General features: G+C 40.7%; 1 protein-coding gene across 2 annotated transcripts in view; it reads right to left on the reverse strand.

Moving 5' to 3' along the window:
- Window positions 1-4,934: 4,934 nt before the first annotated feature.
- Window positions 4,935-16,626, reverse strand: part of LOC128504740 (protein transport protein Sec23A) — a 31,209-nt gene continuing 19,517 nt past the window's right edge. For both annotated transcript variants that reach the window (XM_053474926.1, XM_053474927.1), the window contains exons 13-20: window positions 13,498-13,604; window positions 11,462-11,615; window positions 10,806-10,883; window positions 8,310-8,471; window positions 6,768-6,854; window positions 6,440-6,595; window positions 5,457-5,522; window positions 4,935-5,236 (exon numbers count right to left, since the gene is read on the reverse strand). In XM_053474926.1, coding sequence (XP_053330901.1) covers window positions 5,147-5,236; window positions 5,457-5,522; window positions 6,440-6,595; window positions 6,768-6,854; window positions 8,310-8,471; window positions 10,806-10,883; window positions 11,462-11,615; window positions 13,498-13,604 — 900 coding nt within the window. In that variant the 3' untranslated portion in view covers window positions 4,935-5,146. The remainder of the gene's footprint in view (window positions 5,237-5,456; window positions 5,523-6,439; window positions 6,596-6,767; window positions 6,855-8,309; window positions 8,472-10,805; window positions 10,884-11,461; window positions 11,616-13,497; window positions 13,605-16,626) is intronic.

The raw sequence follows: 16,626 nt of genomic DNA on the forward strand, positions 1-16,626 counted from the left end.
TCGGCGCTCCACAGCCGTGAAGGCAGAAAATGTACATAAATCCCGTTATTGCGTTATTTCAAGTATAGATATTTTGACGACGTTTAAAGCAAAATGTCTGGTCACTGTGAAACGTTTCTATTTAGTCTTAAGGTGCAGGTTAGATTTATGGGGACCCATTATACAGCGCTACGGAATATGCAATATTAATACATGCAATTAATCAGGACAGTTTCGCAATCTGGTGTCTGCCCCGCTGAAAACGGCGATATCTGGTCACCCCACGAAAGATTGTACTTGCTACAGAACGTGATGGCGCTATATAAGACAACTAATACTCTGTGCCCATATTCACCGTGGGATGGCACTAAGGGACCACGGTAACCGAGACTCTCAGTGGGATCATGTGACCTGACCTCTGGCTTGTGGGTCGTGGCCAGGACAGCCCGCTGACATCAGCAGGTGGTCCCACCCATGTCAGTGGGCGGTCCTGCTGATGTTGATGGGCGGTCCCGCTGACCTTGCGGGAAACATGCCCATTTAAAGGAAAATGGGCGGGGCGTGTCAAGCTCCCGCGGCCCCGAGGAAGAAGTGGTGCGTCACCTGGAGAGTTCCCGGGTATGCGTGTAACGTGGGACGGTTTTAGCACATCAGTCCTCACAAAGGCTGCAAGCTGCAATAAAAAGACGACTTTGCACAAGGAGAGAGGGGGAGAGTGTGATGGAGCCGTGCAAGCTGCACCAGGAGAGGGGAAGTGTATGTGCGTGGTGGTAAGAGTGAGTTTGTATGTGTTAGCGAATAGAGTGTGTATTTTTTGAAGCTGGGACTCCAACAAGGGCCCTCTACAAAATGTGAAATCTTACAGCGGAGGTGCCTCTACGTCTACTTGCTGAGTGATCCACCATATGCCTGGATCCCCTCATAGATATTGGATTCTTTGATATGCTAAGTGACCACTAGCAGCCAGGAAAACCATTTCTTCCAAGGTCATATCCAACACATACAATAATAACCCATAGATTCATAATCATACCTCCTTTTGTGCATATCTAGAACGTGGAGAGCGCACCCTACAAAAAGAATACAAATATGGCGGCGCAACTTAAACCGTTTGGAAGAAATTGTGACGACGTGGTCTTCAGTCATAAGTAGCAAGTGTGAGAAATCTATGGACTAAATAATTTACAAGAAATTCCTAAATGCATGAATTATTGCTGGGGCGAGCACAGGAGGGACGATAAAATGAAAATGAGTTATTTTTACAATGTTTCCACAACACAAGGGGGAGGTCACTTATGGTTCCTATAGGTACACCTTCCCAACGCTTATACCACCTCTGGGCCGGCTTGGAAACTCGAGATGAACTGGAAAAAGTATACATTTTATGAGAGGAAATTGGTCGGTGTGTTTACTAGGGGCCAAGATCTAATTTTCAGTAAGTCGCCATCTTTCCTTGCCGGAGCCCTATGGACAGAAAAACTGTTACTTTACCATTCAAGTGAGTAGTTAGGTTTTCTGTAATTTCTCCTTTTTATTTTATCTGTTGGTGTAAATAATCTGTTTATCATCTTTTTTGTATGCACTGTGACTATTTTTTGTTCATATTAAGTTCTGCCTTTGGTAAAGACTCGCGTTACCTGATTAGACCATTTTATTGGTAATGTTAAATCACATAATTATTGTGTTAAAATATATTGTGTGGGGTGTTTAGTCTGATTCGCTCGGGGGACCGAGGCACCCCAGTTATAATTTGTCTTGGTGGTGGCAGCGTTATTTTGATATTAGTTATATCATTATAGTTAATTGTGGGTGGTATTAAGGGTGGATATTTGTATTTGTATCACTATTTCCGGTCTAGGGCGGACAGATAGTGAATTTTAACCCTTTTACCACCAGAACAAAGTCACGCACACGCTTGGAGTTGGGTGCATTCGTGACAGTCCCTTTGAGAGGAAAGGGAGAAAGTGTGTGTGTATGTGTAAGGTGTTAGAGTGACTGAGTGTGTGTGCTCGCCATAGGCTCACCTCAGGGGCTCTCTTTTTCACCATCGTTATCTATACAGCATAATATCGTTTCTGTATATAATTTTGTTAGGGTTCCATGGAACTGATGAAAAGTAAAACTTTTTCCACAAATGCCCCACACTCTGGATAAATTTAGATAAATGATGTAATCTTGCTCAAGAGTAGGTTTGTAATACAGGGTGCTCGTTACCGAATGCATCGACTTGTCTGTAAATCACCGCAGAATGTCATTCAATGAGTACGTTTTGTGAATAACCAGCAAGTGGCAGCATCTGTTATAGAAACAACATACAACATACGTGTAAACCCCGCTTCTGGGACAAAGTGCAAAGAGCAGGTGGTGGAGACATGAAATAGAGAACTGACAGCAGATAAGAACCATTTGGCCAATCTAGTCAGCCCATTTTTCCTAAAGACTCAGACTGTAATCACTGTATTAGCCTTAACCAATTCTGCTGAAAGGCTGCTCCATTTACCCACCACCTTTTCATGAAAGTAAAACACCCTTACATGACATTTTAGCATCCTATGCTCTAGTTTCACATTATTAACCATCTCTTGTGCACTTTAAGTCTCTCTAAATATTAAAATGTTTCTATCATATTGCTGCACTCTCTTCTTTTCTCCATGCTATAGAACAAAATGCACTATTCCTGCTGATTGCACAGTTCACCAAAATTGCTCAAAATACGGTAACTATTGTGTTAATTTCAAGAGGTCATTGAGGAATTATATTTTTTTTAAGGAAGTATGTTTAGATATGGCTTTAGGAAAGCATCCAAATGGCTTCTGCAATGTATTTATTACCATGAATTAATATTTATTATTAATAATAATAATAATCTATAAATGGGCACATTTTGTTTATTTGATCAATAATATTGATTACTGATTATGTTGCAGTGAAAGATGTTTAGAGATCCATACAAGATACATAGATGTATGCACTGGGATCCACAAAGCTGGCCGGGGACCCCATCATATAGTGTTATTTGGCCCAGACTGGACATCAGGCAAATGTAGCAAATGCCTGGCGGATCCCATATCTTGTGCAGCTGGATACAGCACATACGTCATGTTTCAGCCTCTGGCGTTTTAATCCCCTATTAAGTCCCTGGTGTTACTTTAATGGGGTCAAATCATACCTGGGAATTCTTCATATTCGTTTTTTTTCTTTGTTTTTTGACGGTTGCCGTGGAAATGCTGTGACACATTGATGAAATCAATAAATGAATGCATAGAAGTTAAATAGGGAACTTGAGACCAGTTTTACATACTTGCCTAACATTAGCAACTTACCTACAACGGGACAGGACTGAAAGACAAAAACGGGACTCTCTACTGTTGGCAGGTATGCGGATGGAAGAAAGTGGGTAAAAAAACTGAAAATAAGCTTAGTCTTAAGGATAGTAGTAGTATTGCACAGGTCTGGTTGAAGATCTATTATCTAATTTTAAATTGAATAGGTGTTATTAAATGTATGATGTCACAAGAGTGAGCTCAAACTAAGCCATGTTCAGTTTGAACAATGAAAATGTAACATACGAATGCACAAGTCTAGTAAATATATATTTTATTTGCGTCTATCTAATAAGCATGGGCATCCACAAGGCTTTTTTTCAGGATGGGGGCAAAATATCCTCCCCACCTTTCCCCTCTCCCACCACACTACCTCCTTACCTCCTCCCCATTCTCTGCCTTCGATGACTGAGAGTTTGTCGTGTTCAGGCAAAGTCTTCTTGGAAGTTGAACTTTTTAATTATCTGAACTCGCTTATTGCTATTTACGAAGGATCTACCCCAGTGAGCCGCTCCTCGTAGGGCCAGTTCAGCCCTTTTGCTGGAGAAACTGCCCTTTATAATACCCAATGTAAGCGAGTTCAGACCAAAACTCCCTGTTGAGTGAATAAAGCACACAGGGAATGGGGATGCAATCTTGGAAATACCTCAGTATATGAATATGTAAGGAGAGTTTCTCATAGGACATGAATTCCTGAGAGGGATCAGCGTTCTTACGCAGAAAAATGTGACGATGTATGTGGTAGAGGAAAAAAAACAATTTTCAAGCCATATTTTTGATAATCACAACAAAAAGAACACCGACTGCAGAATATAGGCAATAAGAGGATATTTTATTCAAAATATTGAATATTATTGAACTGAATCACATGGAGAAATATTATAGAATGTCTTAAGCAAGCAATGGCGAAACATGATGCTCACACGATCCATCAGCTTTGGTTTCAAATATCGCTTTTCCTCGTTATGCTTCGTTTTTGTGATAATGGACTTTTCTGCTTCAGCGGAAAAATACCATTCTGCGGCGAGGGTATATGTCTTATTCTAAACAGGCAGCACATTCTGGGCTAAATAGGAAAATGTAAACGACTCTGTGTCTTTCTGGACTAAAAGGACACAATCAAAGCCTTTTACTGCACACAAGGCGCAAGCCAGAGTAAAAAGAGAAAGAATCTGCAATCGGAGGTAAAAAGGTAAAGAAATACAAAAAGAATCACACAAAATGCATGCAAAAAAAATACAAAACAAACCATGTTGAATACTGACTAGAATTTTAGGGTATTTATGTGTAGATAACGAAATGTGAAGAACGTACGCGGACACAAGAAAAGATGACGCATCATGGGATCACGTGATGAAATGGCATCACGTGGCTAAACATGTTTTTAACGTGTGGAATATTCAAGTTCAGGCAGCTCCAAATTCTTTCCAACTAGAAGCCAGCTTAGCTCAAAGTAATATTTGTGGCCCTTAAGTTGGAAAGAAGCAAATTTAACTTGAACATTCTGTAAATATTTTTAAAAATTGAGTTGTTGCTCATAACAGTCTATTTGGGACTGAAGAGACTGGGATACGTAGTCTACCTGTCACAGTTTGCAGTGCATACACACGGGCTATAAACTAAAATGTGTAGTTTTGTTCTTTTTGCTCCAAACACTTAAAAATCCTTATTGTGATAAATTTGCTCTAATATCTATAGGGCAAGACCGTAATTTCTGCTGCGTCCAAAGCAGTTATATCCAGTCCTATGTGCTCAAAACGGGGCCCAATGACAACCTGAAGGAGACGGGAGAAGCAGCAGCATGCTGGATAAAGTGTCGTGCCCAGGTCACATGGTGTAAGCGATTAAGCAGCGCTGGAAACCGCTAATTTCTTCAGATGATCCATAAAAACTTGAAGGCTGACATCATCTGTAAGAATGGGCGCTCCAGACTCCTGCGTGAAAGAGGCTCAGTGTTATCAAACTGTATCCACCCCGCAGTGCCTATAGAACTATATAGACACCATAGCATCATCGACCTGTCATTACGCTGGGAAGCAGTTTGCTGCAGAATCATCTTTTGTTTATAACCAATTTTGATCTTTTTTATGCATTATTTTAGGAGTAAATGCTCTGTTTTCACGTATTGGTGAATGCATGCAGAATAAAACTGACCTGTCCCCATCCATACATGTTGTTATGGGTCTGGGATGGATTCACTTTAGAAAGCAGGAAACGAGCCTGAAAAACAAAACACGCAGAGTAGCAAGTAAGAAACATTCCTACGTATAACCCGGAACATTCGCCGTGTATAGGGGACACTGCCTGGTTATACTTGTAGGTTTAACCTCTTAAGGACCTGGAGTACTAGAGTGCCCCCCCCAAAAGTGCAATTTTCATGTTTTTGTATTTGCTGTGTGATATGCTGGGAGTTGGGCCCCCATGGGATGTTTTTTTTTTTGAAGTTGCTGGGTCAAAATGGGAACACGCATATTATACTTTTTTGAGTGATCACTCTGATAAGTGATAGGGATTAGAAAAAAAGTATTTTTTATTCATTTTTTGGGGGGGTTGTTTTTGTTTTTACATTGGATGACCTCTCTCCCAATATCTGACAGCTATCACGGATGAGAAGAAGAGGGGTCATCAAGTGTCATAATGATCACATCACTCCTATAGGTCAGGAGTGATCTGATCATCATCAGCCCACTCCTGATTGGCAGTTAGAACTGGGATGGTATTGCAGGGGGTCTGTCTTTCTGTTGCTGGCCTGCTTGGATTCCTTGGCAAACAGCAGCAGTGTCCATATGCGGCATTTTTTCCCCATGATGTCCCAGGTACATCACTGGTCGTCTAGTGGTACATCTTCCGTGCAAATGGGTTAATCCTGTTTATTTCTTCAATTGATTTGCCATTAGTGAAAAAAGAAAATTTGACATGTAATAAAAAAAAAAAAAACCCTTTGACGTGGGGGGGGGCTAAGAAATATATGACCATATAGCATGACTGAATCCCCAGAATGTATGCTTCATATCGGTGCTTTTCAATAGTATTGTCTGAATGTGTGCAGATTCTTTGCTTTATTGTAATATATCCTCTATGCCACATCTCTCCTTTGATATATCCAACTTCCATATGTCCCTTCTCTGTGCACCCACCTGACTGCCTCCGTGCTCGGTGTCTACGTAGCGAGGCATTGGGAAGCGCGACTGGAGAATCTCCTGCCCATCATCCAGCGGGGCCTGCAATAGGTGACGGAAATTGTCGTATTCTGGCATGTCTTGATAGCCGGCCTTTCTCCACTGGGCAATAGTCTGCATATAAGAACAATCACCATGAGAATACGATGAGGAAAGATGGAAAGCGGTTTCTGATATAAAGCCACTAGAATGACTAGGAAATTGAGTACAAGCATTGAGGGGCCCAAACCAATGCAATGTAGAAATATTTTAGATGTGTTGCTTTGCTGTTGCTTTCTGTACTCACCTCGCCATGATAAATAAGAATCTGGAAAAATGTGTCCATCAAGAGGATCCTATCAGGGAGAATACTGCTGCTGTCTAGCAACACAGGCTGAAACACAAGGATTTATATACGTTCAGTGTATGTTCAAGCATTGCTTGTGTTCCAGATCATAGTACAAATTGTATGATTTTGGTTCTGTTCATTCTATGCTCGTTTTTCATTCTTAAAAAAGGCACACAAGGGGTCTTGTTAGACCTCCTCGGAAATCGTGGGAACTGGTAAAGCTTGACCAAACCCATCTTCTACAAGCCAAGGAGGGGGCAAGGAAATAGCGGGATTTTGAATCCCTTAATGCATTTGCAAGATAAAAAAATATATATATATTAGAATTAGACATTTACTCCCCCCCCCAAACATAATATGCATCAGAGTCATGTATGAAAAGCTGCATAAAATCAAACATTAAAACAAGCCGGACTGTAGAGACCGTGGCGATCTCCTCGTATCTCTGGATTAGATATTATCATTTATGTATATAGCGCCAGCAATTTGCGCAGAACTTCGGCCGATACGTATATTCACGGCGTCTGAAAAAACTCAAACGACAGACTAAGCCGAACAGATACATTAGGTAAAGATTCATACGAAGCACTTTAAATGAATATGCGGTTATCAAGAAGACAACCGCGCCTTTTAACCACCAAAATATACTTTGTGGCGGTTAGAATGATCAGATCCAATGACTTCCCATTTGCCCACTGCAAACACAACAATGGCACTTAGTAATGCCCCTGACGGCCCCTGCTGAGCCAGAGGTTAATCATTCAAGCAATTAACGTTACAGAAGAGCACGGCCCGGTTCATTAGGCAGAGCATTAGTGGGTTTTAATATAAGCAAAATGTTAGTCATTGTCGTAAAGTAAATATTTAACAATGTCTCTGCGGAATTCTCTGGATTTTTGCATCACACGGTTTACCTAAGGGGAACTGTATCGCAAATAAGCCTTCTACCCTAGAAAACGTGATTGTTGATAAATATAAAGTGCAGAATTCAAATGCTTATGTTTACAAAAAGGACATGCGATGGATCCCTTATAAGTTCTGTGAGCGCCCTGCCGCGCGATAATCCATATTACAAGATTTGTACAAGATGTCTCCACTGAATCTATCATAAAAATTGTATTTTTGGGTTTAGACCATGGAACCCAGAGCAGTAGCTCACAAGATAACATGAATGCAAATGTGTTGAAATAAGCAAAAATAAAATAGACCACAAGTGTTGCAAAGTTCAGTTTTATGAACAATGACAACATTATTATGTTTTTCATAACATACTATTTACCAAAATACCAAAGTCACAACCGATGCTATCAATCACTGCTGTCGACATACCATTAATATAACCATCGGTCACAACGTCAACGGCAGGGCTGACCTCCACTTGGAGGTGTAGAAGTATGAAGGATTTTCATTTACTGAATTTTTTGTTATATTTAGACACGGTAATAAAGGTTCTTCTCAAACATTATGTGCATTTGTTCAGATTTCCCCCATTCTTCATACCTCTGGTGGTCCGCTAAAGGAGTAGGAATACAGAATAGGCTGTATCATTATCAAGGACTGGGTGAGATCTTGACGCATGAAGTGATGTCTGTAATAGGAACTTTCATCCGGACTGTTATTAAAAACTTGAAGGAACGGGGATCTCCTCAAATGGAACATAAACTGTAAAACACAACATTGCAATCAAGGTGAGGCATCTGACTGGCCCCAAATGTATTCTACAACATGACAAAGACCCATAACATACAGCCAAAGCCATACAGGACAATCTTAAGTGTAAAAGAAGAACAAGAAGTCCTGGAAGTGCTGGTATGACCCCAACAGAACCCTGATCTCAACGTCATCGAGTATGTCTCGGATTACAAGAACAGAGAGGAGCGACTGAGGTGCCTAAATCCACAGAAGAACCGTGGTCAGTTCTCCACGATGTTTGGAACAACCTACCTGTCACGTGTGTGAGGGAACCTTGAAGAACTGATGCTGTTTTGAAGGCAAAGGGTGGTCACACCAAATATTGATTTGATTTAGATTTTTCTTCTGTTCATTCACTTTGCATTTTGTTAAATGAAAAAATAAACTATTAACGTGTGTATGTATATATATATATATATATATATATAATATATATGCTTATGTGTTTTAGAATTTTGAAAAATGAAGCATATGGCTGTAAACGAACAACATACCATTTAAATGTCATATTTTAAACATGTTATCACGCTACGAAGGTGTTTTTCGCTGAGCATCCCTCTCCAGTCACTCGGAAGGGCCATACAACAGTCCCGAGATGCCATAATCCTGGCACGGTTCATGCGTGTCTTTAATTTGTAACACAGGGAACAAGGCTGATGGATAAAAGGGTTATTGTGCTGGGTTAGCTAGCATTACCAGGCCAGGTCACATGGAGAGGCCAAAAATACAACAGTCACAAAGTGTGACGGAGAATTGTGAACAATAGCACTAACAGAAAACTGATAGTTACATAAGGCAGCGTTAAAACCCAAACACGATAACAAAAGGTTATTTAGAATTCATGTCTATAAAGCGGATCTTCTCCTTGTCCAAATTCTAAATTTTATGATCAAGCATCCAAAAAACCCCAAAAACGTATTTCCACTTTAATCATGTGTATGTGCCATGGGAGCGGCCATCTTATCTTGTTCTCAGATTTTGAGATATTATTCCTCTTTTTGCCAAGATATTCCTCTCCTTTGGATGAAGTAAGCTTGCGGGGAGGCAACCTTTGTCAGGGTGAGAACATACGGGAGATCCACATAGAAAACAGGTTTGTTACCCTTGCATTTTTTGGCCACCAAGGGGTGCCAATTAACATTTAACATTTTTCTTTTTTTGGAAAAAACTATGTTATGTGTGCACTTCCATGAGTGAATTTTTTTTAAAGAAAAAATCAAAAGGTTAAACAATTAAGACAATTTCTCACAGCCTTTTTTGCTCATATTTACCAATGGTGCCAATATTTGTGGAGGGCGCTGTATAAACCATTACTGTGCAGTTTGTTGGTACATTCATCTGTATATTTATGTTTTTTTTCGGTACACAGTCCCTTGGGTGTTTTTATTCCGAGTACGGACACACTTGCATCTTGCTTGATTAACTTTACCTCTTTCATGTCTCCATGCTCCGTCGTGTGACACTGTGGTGATTTTATTATTCCTTACAGGCAACTCGCTGCCCGCGGCTGTCCCCACGCGTGCGCTGGCGTCATGGCTACCATGGCAACAGTATGTACAGGTCTGCTAAGATTTGTGTCAATCTTTACGCTGCTTTGACATTTGCATTTAGTTACCTCAGTTTATGTTTCCTGGGGGGTAATTTAAAGGTAGCGCTGTTGCTGGCGTTTATGGCTGTGGGTTGATGTTGAGAAACGTTTGTGGGACTTACTTATCTCCTCACAAGCGCTGTGGTTTTCTTCTTGCTGGTGTTTACCGGATATTTTGCACCACTTTGGAGCAGTGGGGCTGTTTACCTAAGAGCTGCACAGGGGGCGATTGTTTTTGGTACTATTAGTACACACCCTATCTTTATTTAGATTGCCAATCTTTAGGTTGTCTTAATAAACTAATCCTCCCATATTGATTTTATGTGCATGTATGTGTTTCTTGGCTCCACTCATTTTAGTTACGATGGCCCGTGTATCTAAGGCATAAATATATTGGGGATTCCATCACACGACATGGCTATATATCGTTAAACCCACCACTACGTCAAAGTACCCCAATTACATGGCTATAGTGCTTACCAAGCAGCTGAATCAGTGGGACTGCACCTTAACCTCAGGATTAAGCACCCTACCTGCCACACAGGTGCCTCATTAATGCTGTCCAGAGAAGGCTTTACATTGACTAAAAGTCTCTTTTGGGTTAAAATGCAGCCATGAAAAATTAGAAAAAATTACTGGTGTTTTCCAGCCCAAGAAGTTTTCACCCCCCCCCCCACCAAATCATCTCCAGTTTCAGTTGGATATTACCGACTTACTTGCGGGTAGAGAGAAAAAGTCTCTGAAAACCGGAAAGAGTTGGGGTCATCCTTGTGGTATTCTCCAAATTTCTGACACTAGTATGAAAGCAAAATGCATCATTATGGTATGGTTGCCACTATTGTGGTCCATTTCCAAATGAAATGGCGCCTTTATCCATGATCATCTGTATATCCGTATCAATATACACACATATATATATATAAAACATAGTAAAACTAATAAAACCATGTATGCCCAGCGCTCAGTCTGTCTCTGATTCCTCAGAGATCAGGAAGTAATGGTCACCGAGGGGTTAAGTTACTAAAAGTAAAGTTTGTATTGGAGCTGAACTTTCCACTCCCTGACTTCACTTTATATTATGAAAGGTCAACTCCAGCGAGCTTCTGATCTAAGGATAGCATGGATGACCCTGTATAAAAGAATAATTCAATCAGGAAGTCACCTCACTGAAGTATGGATTACACAGGGGTTTGCCAGGGGTGGCCATTTATAAAGCACAATATACTCAGGCAGATGGAACCACAGCTGTCTTGTCAACTGCCACTTTAGTGAATAACCCTCCAAGTACTACTTACGTGAACATATGGCATACGTTTACTTTGGTTACTAGCAATAAACGCACAATATTCCTCAAATGGTGTTCTCAACTCACCAGTCGAATGAGCTGCCTGTCCAGCCACCTTAGGACATCAGGACCTTCTTCGGTTTCCGCCCTGTACACCGCCAGCCTGGCCATGAGTATAGCTGCGGCTTCTTGATCAAAAGACGCTGCGATGTTTTGGATCTGTGTCTGAGCATCGGCCCAGCTGGGGGGGGGGCGGACAGTCAAAAGAGTGTCAGGAAAACCTTTTATTATTTTATTATTTATTTTTATTGTGTTTGCAAAAAAAAAACAAAAACAAAAAAACACTTTCTCAGGAACTACAAGGGGACATTTGTAGGAGAGATGTGGTTTGGACTCACTTAACCAGAAGACCTCATCTGACCCTGCACAATGGATAATTCAATGGTTCCGGAGATTAAAGAAATCTCCCCGATTTATCTCTGCATTATCCATGGCCAGTCAGGCTCTTCCTTTAGAAGAAATTTTCATGACGTTGGGCCTTTATGAAGCGTAGCGGATTAAGAGAGCAGAATTGTCTTGCAAACCCTCTTTTCCTCTAGTGAAAACATCTATTTGTTTTTCTCATCGATACTGGTTGAGCCCACCAAAAAGTGCCCCCTTAAATTTGAGGGCTAAATCAATAAAATAACAAGCAGAAAAATAGTTTTCAACTGTAATTGTCCTGAAGTTATTTTATATCTGTAGCCAGAGCCCAACTATGGTATCTGGTTTCCCGCTGCCTGCTGTTGCGGGGACGGTACTTGGATTCCGCCCCAAAATGGCAGCGTATCCATAGCAACAGCCACTTACACGACATTTTGCTTCCATAACAATTTTTTCCTGCCTGATTTCCTTTTCCGCTGCCCTTATCCCAAGCAAAATAATTGGATTTTGTTTGGAGAAGACGTGCTTAAAACCATTCTCTCAGGATACAGACAACTGATACTGATAAACATTATACTGTAAAAAAATATTTAAAAACATTTTAGAAGTATCATTTCCTCCCCAGTGAAAATGATGTCCACTTTGACCAAAGATTCCTAATGTATAGAAAAATTGGCGTTGTCTTATTATCCACTAATGTGGTCAACACGAGAATGTCCCATAACATGCGCTAATGTAAAAGTTTAGTTTGCTTCTTAAGAAAATCTTCTGATTTGTTTGATTCTATCTGTTCTGTCTAGAATTACAACATCATTTAAGAAACAGCTTTCATATATTCTATATCAGTTAGTGGGGGGGGATTGACAGTGGTCATCTTGGTTGTAACCATGGTGGCCCTCCACAGGGAACAGAGTTGGATTTCTAGTACATACAGACTGGTTATTTCAACCATCATCTAACCAGCCAAAATCAGATTTTCTCCCCCGCTGTTCCTGCGGCGAGAGATGTCCGTTTCCACAACACCTCGGCAGAGGGGACCTAGTTAAGACTAGCTGAAAATGGCACCCCTTCATGCAATAGCAGTGACTCAATGTCATTGATCGTACTCGTAATTCCTGAGACATTGAAAATAGAATTTTGGCTTCTTCAACAAAGCCAACGTTATTTCTAAAGTCTAATGGCACATTAACCATGAGCCACAAGCACTTTCTTGCCATCTTGGTAGGGATTATTCCATTCTAGCAGTGCCAAGTAAACATGTATCCTTCTAACAAATGATGTCTGCTATGGAACTTTCGGGAAACTAATGGAGACGCATTTCCAACTTGTACGAGTTGGACGTGTGTGTCCCCCCCCCCAGTTACTAATTAGAGAAAGTGCTAATTACTACAGAGAGATTACTCATTAAGTGGCCAGGCTGGGCATGCCGTGACCTGTTGTACGTAAATTCAACTCGCAGCAGGCGACACTGTAATAAAAACAGTAGAGCCTCATTACTGCGGTAAAGCAGCAAAGAAATACAGAATCTCTCTGCAAATAACAATCATTTGGCTCACCGATGTCATGCTTCTTTCCCACCCTGTATCACAATAACCCTCTTCATATGCATAACTAAGCCCATTGCTTGTGGTTAGCCATCACCACCCAGCAGAACTTGCCATGAAGTCACCACCCATCCAACAAGATAGCGAGATTCTTACTTTCTTGCAATGGTGGTTACACGGATCCGTCTCTGTCCGCTGGAGTGTTGGTACTGTGTCACAAACTGGATTGCACCACGTCCCCCTTGTGGAATGGGAGCATTGTGCTAAACAATTAAGGTGGGGGGAGAAAAAAAATCAGCATTAATGACAGCAGCTGTAGAAAGAAATATGTACACATTTTATTCACAGAGGATTTCCACCTGGCTATATTAATGAGCACAGATGTAATTATTTGTGTAACATATGAAAACATATACAGTTTAAATCCATCAAGCACAGTAATGGTTATTTGCAGTATCTACCCTGTGGACGAAAAAAATCCCATTGTGAAAATAAAAATGTTAGCTTTGCGAATAAAAAGCACCGACTATGCCGCTTTGTTTCAGAAAACATCATTATAAATGCTATCTTTGCCAATGAAGGAGACACTTGCTTTCATTCCATACTTAATCACAGTTGATGCATAACCCTATTATAGTTAATGTTAAAGAAAACATAAGCAAGTAATGCATGTGCAGGTTATCAATGACTGTCTTATTTTCTTTAACATGCTATTGCATACAATTGAGAGAGATCAACCACCCTGGGGGGGGGATTTGGCAATGATGGGAGAGTGCATATAGGGAAATCATTTGGTAAGGCAAGGATTAAGAAGGATAAAAAGCAATGCTTTGAGGAGGGAGACAATACTTGTGTAAGCAACAAAGAGGACCTGGAAGTAGTCAAATGGGTGATAACGGTGGAAATCCATGCTAGTTTTGACTTGAATACTGTAACAGGGCCTGGTATTGTTATCAGATTGGGCTATGCTTGTGACCACCTTGTACTGGCCCCGTTAGCAAATGTGTCTCCTGCCACCACATTCCCTTCCCTGTGCCTACATGCCCTTGTTCAGGTTTCCAAATGCAAATTGTAGGCACCATTCCAGTTGGTCACCACTTCCACCTCCACCCAATTGGAAGCACCTGGTTGGACCCTGTTTTCCCCCCAATAAAGCGTGTGTTGCGTCATCACTGTTCGTGTGGTTCTTTGGGACACTTTCCCCAAGGAACATACTTTACTCCGAGAACTGGAGCTGCTACCATCTTGTTGTTGGCTTAGACTGTGAGGCTTGGTTCCCATTACAATTGTATTGCGTTATAACTATTACTTTATTAAGGTAGCGTCGAAAAGCATTGCTATACAGCGTGAAACCCCAGGTTTAGAGACTACAGGCGTAAGATTCTCTTTTGAGACGTGTACGGCATTTTCTCTGTCCCAGAAGAGCAGTTTGTATCATCAGCGTCCTAGTTCTCACCATGGTTAGTATGATATAGTAATGAGAGACAACAGCAGGTTAATTACATTGAAACAGGGCAGGGCCAAAGTACATAAAATCTTACTTTTTTTTCTTGATTTACATGGTTTCCACCACAATCCAAAGCAAACTACGGAAGGACTCCTTTCTGTAGGGTTCCTTTATGTATCTTAACATACATTTTAATAGCTTATTCTAGAATGTATTAAATGTAGGTTTCTTTACACCATTTTCTAAGCCCATTCCTTAAGCATTCCTAAAATTCCAAGCATTCATTGCCCCGCCGTGGTCACTAGTTGTAAATTGCCACTACATCAACTATGGACAACATGCATTACAAGTCTTCAGTTTAAATATTAAAGAGGCAGGTATGCGAGTTTGTTTCCCTTCAGATAACACAATCAGTGGTTCTCTTAGAAACATTTGTTGACTTTGCCAGTGGCTGCTTCATGTCTTCTGACAACCGGCATCATGATGACATGAAGGCTTACACAGGCATTGGCAAACCCATCATTATTTATAGTTCCGGTTACATAAAATAGTAAAGAACGTGAGGTAATTTAATTGTTAAATGCTGAAAGCAATAATTCTGGCGGTAGAATGGAGAACTTAGAGGAACATCTGCAGGTAATGAGGGAACAGTTAGCAAAACCATACAGGAGGAAAGCAATATTTTAAGAGCTGCGACGTTTGTAAACTCTGTGTAGAACCCTGTATCACTAAGTATGAATAATTTCCTTCAGTAAATCCATCGAGATGTCTCGAAATGAAAAGAAATCTCGTTTTCTATAGTTTTTAACCCCTTAAGAACAATGGGCGGTCCCAAAACCCATTGAAAACAATGCATTTTGAGCCCATACATGTACGGGCTTTGTCATTAAGGGGTTAAAAAATAATGCACATGTGAAATAAAAATTTCTTGTATGGCCGTTATTATTCAATATATATGATGAGACAGAACCTTTGAAAGGTAACAATATCGTCAATTATTAGCGAATCTTCAATAAGGTGAAAAGTAGTGTTTGTTCAGATTCTGAATTCAAGAAAAGCTTTTAGGCAATCGGCTTTTTGAGTGACTATATTAAATATGGGGATTTGTTTGACATTAATATTTCAGTAAATCGAGCTCAATTATTTAAATCTCTTTTTTCCCCCCTATGTATTTTCCAATTTTACCTCTAATCAGTCAACAGTTTAGTGATACGTTCGGTCCGGGATTTCATCAGCCTCTCAACTAATTAACGGAGCTTTCATTAAATAGACAGACATCAAATCTAATCGCCATAATAAAACATCAGGCGTGATTACGGTCACTGTTGTCACAGTACATGTTTATTCTCGGTATGCAGCGGGGAGGAAATTGGCTATAAAGTTTACAGCCACAGAAGTACACGATAGGAATAATTTGAGATTGTGTCTCTAGGGTTTACACACTTGTGTGCATCAGTCAGCTAGCAGACACTGGATAAAACAGGATGCTGCATGTCATATGATTACTGATCCATAGACGTCCGCTATACAACTGTCCATCTGGGCACAGGCTGTCTCAGTATCCAAACGACGACGACGGAATCCCTACAGCTGCTCGCTACAGAAGAGTACAGATTCTTCGCTGATCTTCTTTGCCTTACAAACCAACTGGCGTTCTTTGTGAGTAAGTTCCTCTTCTAGCCATGTTATAAAGTCTGTGCTTCATCCTGCCCTTCTAGCCGTCTGTCTCGTGTATAGCGTTGGAAGATACCGTATCCCACCGTGTGCCTTTAGCAGTGGAAGGGAAGTAAAGCACGCCACTTTGTCCCCCTGCCACCGAAACCTTTTAGATGTCTAAT

This window comes from Spea bombifrons, chromosome 9 (genome assembly GCF_027358695.1).
Source record: "Spea bombifrons isolate aSpeBom1 chromosome 9, aSpeBom1.2.pri, whole genome shotgun sequence".
In the NCBI taxonomy this organism is placed as follows: Eukaryota; Metazoa; Chordata; class Amphibia; order Anura; family Pelobatidae; genus Spea; species Spea bombifrons.